General features: G+C 38.7%; 3 protein-coding genes across 6 annotated transcripts; 2 read left to right on the top strand and 1 right to left on the bottom strand.

The window, feature by feature from the left end:
- LOC105165949 (probable ribosome biogenesis protein RLP24) lies at window positions 1-2,066 on the top strand. 2 transcript variants are annotated; one of them, XM_011085108.2, is made up of 5 exons: window positions 1-50; window positions 418-523; window positions 1,207-1,320; window positions 1,441-1,577; window positions 1,666-2,066. In XM_011085108.2, the coding sequence occupies exons 2-5, from the start codon at window positions 443-445 to the stop codon at window positions 1,835-1,837; spliced, it is 504 nt and encodes a 167-aa protein (XP_011083410.1). In that variant the 5' UTR covers window positions 1-50; window positions 418-442; the 3' UTR covers window positions 1,838-2,066. The 2 variants fall into 2 exon arrangements, with proteins under 2 accessions (XP_011083410.1, XP_020551169.1); XM_020695510.1 differs by having other exon boundaries at window positions 18-50; window positions 415-523.
- LOC110011246 (U11/U12 small nuclear ribonucleoprotein 25 kDa protein) lies at window positions 2,220-4,409 on the top strand. Of its 3 annotated transcripts, none has more exons than XM_011085107.2 (5): window positions 2,220-2,672; window positions 2,836-3,128; window positions 3,239-3,344; window positions 3,479-3,578; window positions 4,095-4,409. In XM_011085107.2, exons 2-5 carry the CDS (start codon window positions 2,870-2,872, stop codon window positions 4,188-4,190), a joined length of 561 nt encoding a protein of 186 aa, XP_011083409.1. In that variant the 5' UTR covers window positions 2,220-2,672; window positions 2,836-2,869; the 3' UTR covers window positions 4,191-4,409. The 3 variants fall into 3 exon arrangements, with proteins under 3 accessions (XP_011083409.1, XP_011083408.1, XP_020551168.1); XM_011085106.2 differs by having other exon boundaries at window positions 2,381-2,672; window positions 2,767-3,128; XM_020695509.1 differs by lacking the exon at window positions 2,220-2,672 and having other exon boundaries at window positions 2,679-3,128.
- LOC105165948 (high mobility group B protein 9) lies at window positions 4,614-7,587 on the bottom strand. The gene is made up of 5 exons (XM_011085105.2): window positions 6,944-7,587; window positions 6,708-6,786; window positions 6,415-6,577; window positions 5,161-5,528; window positions 4,614-5,080 (listed from the first exon to the last, which is right to left on the bottom strand). Exons 1-5 carry the CDS (start codon window positions 7,093-7,095, stop codon window positions 4,970-4,972), a joined length of 873 nt encoding a protein of 290 aa, XP_011083407.1. The 5' UTR covers window positions 7,096-7,587; the 3' UTR covers window positions 4,614-4,969.

The following is a 7,851-nucleotide window of genomic DNA, read 5'->3' as shown; positions in this document are numbered from 1 at the left end:
TCTTCTGTTCCCACTGGGGGATTGCTGTTCTCCCTCTGTCCCAATTGCAGGTGCGTTTCTTTGTTAGAGCCGCCTTCTGCATTCGATAATATTCTTTTCTCGAATTCCCACTGTTTTTCTCTAGTTGGATTTGATTTGGGTCCGTATGTTTTGTATTTTTGGATTCTCTTCTTTCTGCCGTGAAAGGAAGTGATCTTTTCTTCACCGATGTGCAATTGCTTTCAACTATTCTTACACTCCGTTTGTTTGCCCTGTTTTGATTTCTTGGTTATAGTTAATTTTCAAGTTCCTATTCTGGTTAAATCTTTTTATTTACCAGTTCGCGGAATTTTTGGTTTATATATGTAATAATGATATTTACTGGTTTTCGGAGTTTTATCTTTAATCTGGAAATCATTTGTTTAAATTTATTAGCAGGGTTTTTTCTTAACACTAAACAAAGATGAGGTTGGAGAAGTGCTGGTTCTGTTCTTCTACTATATATCCCGGCCATGGGATTCAATTTGTTCGTAATGATGCAAAGGTGAGCTTTTACTGATAGTCCCCTGCTGCAAATGATCAATTTTTGTAAAAAGTTATTGCTTGTTGTGACTATGATTCATTTGAGTATATAAAGGCGACTGGTGATTTGTTATATAAAGGATCATCAGTTTGATGTTATGTAAAAGAGGAGGTTAGAAGTAACTGTCTGGATAGAGTCTTATGCTTTGTTGTCATGTGCGACATATAACAAGAAACTAGAAGATAACACTCATCTGTTAAATTAAATTTTGAGCAGGAATTGTAATATTGTGTAGGTTAGTTTGACTTGATGGCATTAAGGTATGCCGAACCTTTGACGGGCAGAGATGTGGAATCCTGCTTTCTAATGAAGTTTCTCTTGTGATGGATGCATAATTAGATTCAGTCCTGCTTTTAAAAAAATGTTGATGTTTTGTGGGACTTCTTCAGTTAGGATCTGGGGCTGATAATTCTGATATTTCAACCGAGGAATAATGGGAGGCGTGGTGATTACCTGTTTAGTTTATTGCATGAATATTTTTTCAATTTCTTTTCCTGATATTGATTTGGATCAGATTTAAACCGATTTTGATGGGGTTGGGTGTTTAAGCACAAAGCATTGCTCTTTTATATTATTCAATCAATGTATGTCGTGATTCGTATTTGTAGTTTAAATGCATTAACTCCATTAAGTTTCATTTTCAGATCTTTAGATTTTGTCGTTCTAAATGCCACAAAAATTTCAAGATGAAGAGAAATCCGCGTAAAGTAAAATGGACTAAGGCTTACAGGCGGTTGCATGGGAAGGACATGACTCAGGTGGACATTATAGTAGCTCTATTTTGATGCTTTCTTTTCTTCTTTCCAATGCCGGCTGCAAGCAGTCTAATGTTTGTTCTGGTTTTTGTTTGAACTTCTGTTGTCCATTAAAATTTAAAGGATGCAACATTTGAATTTGAGAGGAAGCGGAACAGGCCTGAGAGATATGACAGGAATGTGACAGAGAACACTCTTAAGGCCATTAAGAAGATCGATAAAGTCAGAGTTGATAGGGAGGCCAGACACCATGCAAAGAGGTCCTTTTTCCTTTCTTGTTCATCAAAATTCATAGTGCTACATGAACTTCTTTTAACATTTATCTGTCTATGCTGTGTATGTGGACAGAATGAAGGGAAAGAAAGCGCAATTGCAGAGAGAGGCAGCAAAGGAACTGGAGCAGAGCATTCACATGGTCAAAGCTCCTGCTGCTCTTCAACAAGAGCCCTCACTCACATTACCAAAGCTCAAGGTCAAGGTTTCCCAACAGCAAACAGAGGACAATCGCATGGAGGAGTGATTGGATTACTTTGGCACACCGTTTCCATCACTTTTTTCTTGTTAAGAATTCAAAGACTAGTAATGTATTCATGGACCGTTGCTTATTGTTTGGTTTGGATCACTAGAAAAGGGTTACATTTTCACTACTAATGACGTATGGTCTCCTTCAGATTGGGTTGGACATGTTATTGCAATACGGTCTTGATATTGTATCTCATTCTCCTATAACTAATGCCAAAATTTTGTCAGATGGTGATCTTTGAACTCATGATCCTCATGCTTTTTATTGATAATATACTCAATCGCAATTCTTGGATCAGTCCCCTGCATCAGAAATTAACGGCGTGAGACATCTGGAAAATTGGGTTCATTGTGCATAAGTTGCTTCCTGTCTTGTGATCGATTATGTTAAGAGTGGTGAGTTTTACATTTGGCTCTGGTTGAACCAACAAGAGATAGACAGTGTCTCTGCAATGGCTCGACGATTTCTTAGTATGAGTTTTGCTTTGAGCGAAACTAACGTCAGACCAAAAGTGTGCCCGCAATAGCTTGAGCATTGATGAATGCCCAGTTATGAATAACTGTTCTTAAGGTTTCAGCCAAGCTCAAGTTTATTTCAATTTTCTTAAGTGGGGATTAACCACAAATTTCCTGCAGTTGTACAAAATATTAATCATTATCATATGTACATATAAAATGTGAAGACAAGACATTTTGGCAACGATTCAAATCTATATCGGAGTCTCTCGAGGATTGGGCATGCGCTACTGAATCCCTATAGCTGACTTATGCCAAGCTACGTGGGGCTCAAATACATATATCAGGACCTAAGTTCTACTCAACCAAATATTTTGGTAAGAATTCGTCTCCACTTCGCATTTTGTGAGATCAGTAGATCACAACAATTGACGATACGAAATGTTAATCGTACAAGATGTAATCATGTAGGTTAATTTTCCTGAGATTTCAGTGAATGCGCTTCCATTTAAATACGGAAAGTTTTTGGAATCTCTACAGAGGCGTGCCGTAGTCGAATTCGTTGTGAAGAGGGATGGATGCATTAACCGACGATAAGAAGGCGGGGGAGGCTGGTACCAGCACTACCGCCGCCGTAGACACCCCACCGGAGTACAGTAATAGCAGCGTAAAGAAGGCTAGATTACAATCAACACTGACGGCACTTCTCACTGACCCAATTCTCGCCGACGTTCCAAAGAAACCGTCGCTGTCCGACGTGGACACTCTCATCAACTTGGAGCTCGGCAGCGCCATGCGCATCACCGTCCTTAAGTTGGACGGCACATCCCTCGGTACTTCAAAATTTTCTCTGCTTGTCATTTTCACAAACATCTTTTAGTAATTATGTGAAATGTAACAATAGGATGTTGCTGATTTCTGTTTTCCATTTTTGGATGAGAAGAGGTGGCTGTGATGAATTCTGCAACAGTGAAAGACTTGAAATTAGCAATTAAGAAGAAAGTGAATGACATGGAGGAGTCACGGATGGGTCATCGTCACATTTCTTGGTATGTTCAAAACATGCATTCATTGCAACGGAGACATTTTCCTGAAATCCAATTGCTGAGAACTATTGTAAAATGTTGCGGCTAATGTTGTTATCACATTCAAGCTATCCATAAGAGTTGCCTATGATTTGCAGGAAACATGTATGGGCAAACTTTTGCCTTTCATACCTCAATGAGAAGCTACTTGATGACAATGCTGCACTTCAGCATTACGGAGTGAGGAACAACTCTCAGGTAGTTCTGTTCTAGCTGTCGGATTTCACCTTCATATGAAAAGCCTATTAGCTGCAAATAATTTTCAACATGTGAGATTTGTATAGCTTCTGCTTGCATGAGAGATTGATCATACTAAAGTTAAAACCTTTTATCGCTTGGTGATATCTGATTGTGCTGTGACTATAATCTACTTTTTCAACCACCAGTGATGACAAAAGTTGATTCCTTTATAATTCAATCCATGGGTGATATAGCAGCATTACGCTGAGGTGATCTTGAGTTCAACAATGATAGGGTAGTTTGTCTCAAAGCACTGCTGAAATTGTGTTGATTGGTAATACGGTAGTTTAGTTCCAAGCAAAGCCATCATAAATGTATAACAAGTTCGCTGAAGTGCTCATTTTCTTTGTCAAGAATTGATGCCATATTACTTGCCACTCTGTTCACCTATTTTCTTCATAGAACATTGTTCTTTATGGGATTTTCTGAAGATTTTGTGAGAGTTGGGCATGTGAAAGTTTTCATAAACTGCAGGTGCAATTCGTTCCTTATGTTGTTGCAAGAGCTTCTCGAAAGCATTCTAGGAGGAGAAAGCACCGATTCTTTCATGGTCTAAACAGAAAAGCTTGAACAAGAAATCCGGCACACCTCAATTTGGGTAACCGATTGTAATTACTAACAGATGTGGCCAATTAATTGCCTCTCTAAACTTTTGCATCTTTTATGCTTTTTAGAGAAGTAAAAGTTAACAAATTCGGAATGTATACCTGGACTAGATGTATTAGTTCTGTAATTCTGGCTTTCCAGTTTCATTGCTGCACTTTCTGTAGAATATCTTTTTCTCTGTTTTCTGCAAATTGCAAAACAAGTGCCACTTTGTCTAGGAATTGCAGAATATATACTAATTTTGCCCAAATTTATTCCCCTTCTTTCTCCTATCTCTAATATCTATAAATCTATCTACCTCTGTGCCCGAGCACACACATGCATGTGTGTGTTTCTATGTGTTTGTGCTCGATTTTCTTGAATGATGTAACTGTCGGCATAAATATAATTCAGCACATTTTTCTCAAATATTTATCCTAATGCTCTTATTATGTTGATGTGTTCCTCGTGATGTCAAATGTCACTTTGGCATCTAATTGGCAATATGCTGGACTTCACTAATGACGCTCGGATTGTGAGGGTAAGCTCTGTGCAATGTACTGGAAGTAAACCTTGCAAATTAGCTCACTGCACCGATGAAAGTAAGGAACAAAGCCTCTGTAAATCAAAATATTACTGCAACAACTGCATTAGGAGAGGGGAGAAGGGAGAAACAAAAAGAAAATTTGAGGAGAGAATGCAGAAGCTTCTCAGTTGTAGGCATAAATTCTATTGAAGTCTGAATGAAAATCCCCTTGAATTTGCTATTCCCTGCGCATAATCATGCTGGAGTTCAACACCTTCAGTCTCTCCTTGTACTCTTTCAGTTCTTTCTGATACCTTTCCTTATCCTTCAACCCATAGCTCTGATAAACCTGCAAATATCAAACAACTTAGGAAATCCAAAAACTTGAAGAAAGTGATCGCACAAGAATGGTATTTTCTGTATACTTACCTCTCTTTCTTCAGGGGGCAGATTATTCCAGGACTCCCCTATCATTTTTGTGAACTCCCTCTCTCTGTTCGGGTATAGAGATTTGAGCGTTGAATGCTTTTCCGCAAAAAAGAAGTTGTACCCACTCCGGTTGGGCTTGGGGCGGCCTGGATCACCCGCCCTCCTTCTTCTAGCCCGACGACCCTGCTGATGAAACTGTGGGGTGTAAGGAACGATCACATTGCATGGTTGATGGGTCGAAGCAGGAGGAGGATAGCCCGCCGGATGGTAAAGCACACCGTTCAGTGTCTCGTTCCCCAATCTGACCGAGACCAAGTAACCACAGTCGAATTTAGCGTCGATGGTTCCTATAGCTTGGAAGGAATGGCCTATAGGAAATAAAATCATGTACGATAATGATCATATGTAGTTTTATTGCAACAGAATAAAAATCATCAGTTTGGATCTCTTATTTTAAAATTTCGTATTCCATCTTTTAAGTTACATGCATGCCAATGCACATAACTCGGTCTCTGTAGGCACCCATAGTACAGTTCACACAACCTACGAATCACATCCTGATAGATTTGTTGGATTATTAACTAGAAAAAAGAATAGATTTGTGGACCTCCTCAGCCCGTGGTACCATGAAAAGAATTACATCCACATCAAAAATTAAATACGTAGAAAATAAAGAACATAGCAATCTAGTAAGCCGAAAATTGCCAAATTGCCATTACCCAACATGGGAGTAGAACAATAACGTTTGTGGCAGAGAAATTAAATGATGTGTGGTTCCTATTTCATAATTTATTATCATCAACTTAGCATTTCAATTAATGCTCTCCTCTGCATAACATATATGTTTGAAGGTCCAACATTTTCTACTCTGGACAATATCCTCCTACTAGTCTTGGACAAATTATCCCCTTGCAAGTTGGGCCTTGTCCTATTTTTGGGTCCACAAGAAAACACCCAAGCAGCCTATGTATATTAGTATGAATGCAAACATTCATATACATACACATATATATACACCTGAACTCTATGTTTTCATCTCTTAACAAAGCCAAAAAAAGGCACAAAGATATTCAAAAGAAAGGAAACTCCTTAAATTAATTATATAGCAAGTGTATACACTTAACTTATAGTGTGTGATTAGTGTATAATTAAAAAAACAATCAATCACGTTATTAGAAAATCAAAACAATGCAGAATGGGGAGCAGAAAAAAATGCAAAACAAGAGAGAGAGAGAGAGAGAGAGAGTTATGGACCTGAATGATTAAGGAAGGAAGGTTGGAGCCTGAAGAAGTAAACGAGCTCGTAAAGATGGAGGAGAGTGAAGTAGTGCTTCCTTAACGCGTACGAAGCGCTGGTTGTTGTGGGAGAGAAATCAAACACTGAACTGATTTCTCTCCATTTTTTCTCATTTACCACCTTTATTTTTTGGGACCAAAATCGTTTATCATTGAAGATAACAAATAAATAGCAAGAGAAACACACAAACACACACAGACATATATATATATATATATATATATATGTCGACATATTTAAATTATGAAACCTTATCGTAGCCGCCCCTTCTGGTGACCTCCACATAGAGTACATGCAGATTGAGTTCCTTCCCTCCAATCACAGGAACCCTTCACCCAAAAAATAAATAAATTATATATGTCAAAAGATTTAAATTACAAAAGAAAATAGACAAAGAAATACCAAATGAAAATCTTGTTCAAATGCTTACAATATCATAACATGATTGTCACCAAAAAATGAGGGGTAAAATATATATAGACGTACAGAAATTTAGAGCCCAGAGAAAAGTGAAAGCTTCTGAGTGTGTTCATGAAGAGAGTCCGATCCTTGACCACGTCTTCATGGGAGGCCAGTGGAACGGGATACCCCCTCCCATGAACTCCATTGACGCCGGGAATCACCTTCTCTGGCCACATGAACTCACCTCCCGCGGCCAAATACTCGCCGGAAAACCAAGAAAGAACAAAAAAGTGTTGCCGGAGACTGACAAACAAGAAGAAAGTAGTTGGCGGGCAAAGACGAGTAAATGGAGGGGAGAGAGAAAGAGAGAGGTTATGTTAAAGTGGGAAATGACAAAAGAATAGTTTGGTGTTAAAAACTCAAAAAAGCTACAGATGAAGCCAAAGATAAGCTCGTAATTAAGGGAGGGCATAAGTCTGACCAAGGCTGAGGTTGAGCTTAAGGACATGGGTTTTGGTACGCGTGTGGTTGCAGCTCAGGCAGCGGTTATACATTGCCCAACCCCCCCCCACCCCACCCAATTCCCCCTGCCTTTTTCTTACCAACCCAAAATTAATCCTCTTCAAATCTCTATGCTTCTCACTCTCTCTCTGCTTTCTCTATCAATGCCTCATGTTCATTAATTATCAATTTGGATCATTGCCCAAGTCTTAGTTTCTTGATCTTTGTTTTAGGCTGACAGAAATGTGATTGGAGGGAAGAAGGGAAGAGGGAGCTGCCGGGGAATAGCTGTTGTCTGTGTGGATTCTTTTTCAAGTACAAAGAAAGTGAACCAATTGCAGAAGTAATATATGTTCTGACCTGATCATATCATACCATACCTACTTCAAATTTTGTTCTCCACATTCTTTTTCACTTGAGGGGTTAATGTTGATTGATTGCTATATTTGGGAATAATTACACTCTCCATCCTTCAAATTCGATATAATTAT

This window comes from Sesamum indicum, linkage group LG7, assembly GCF_000512975.1.
Source record: "Sesamum indicum cultivar Zhongzhi No. 13 linkage group LG7, S_indicum_v1.0, whole genome shotgun sequence".
NCBI classification, from domain to species: Eukaryota; Viridiplantae; Streptophyta; class Magnoliopsida; order Lamiales; family Pedaliaceae; genus Sesamum; species Sesamum indicum.
This window is presented reverse-complemented; position numbering and strand designations above follow the sequence as displayed.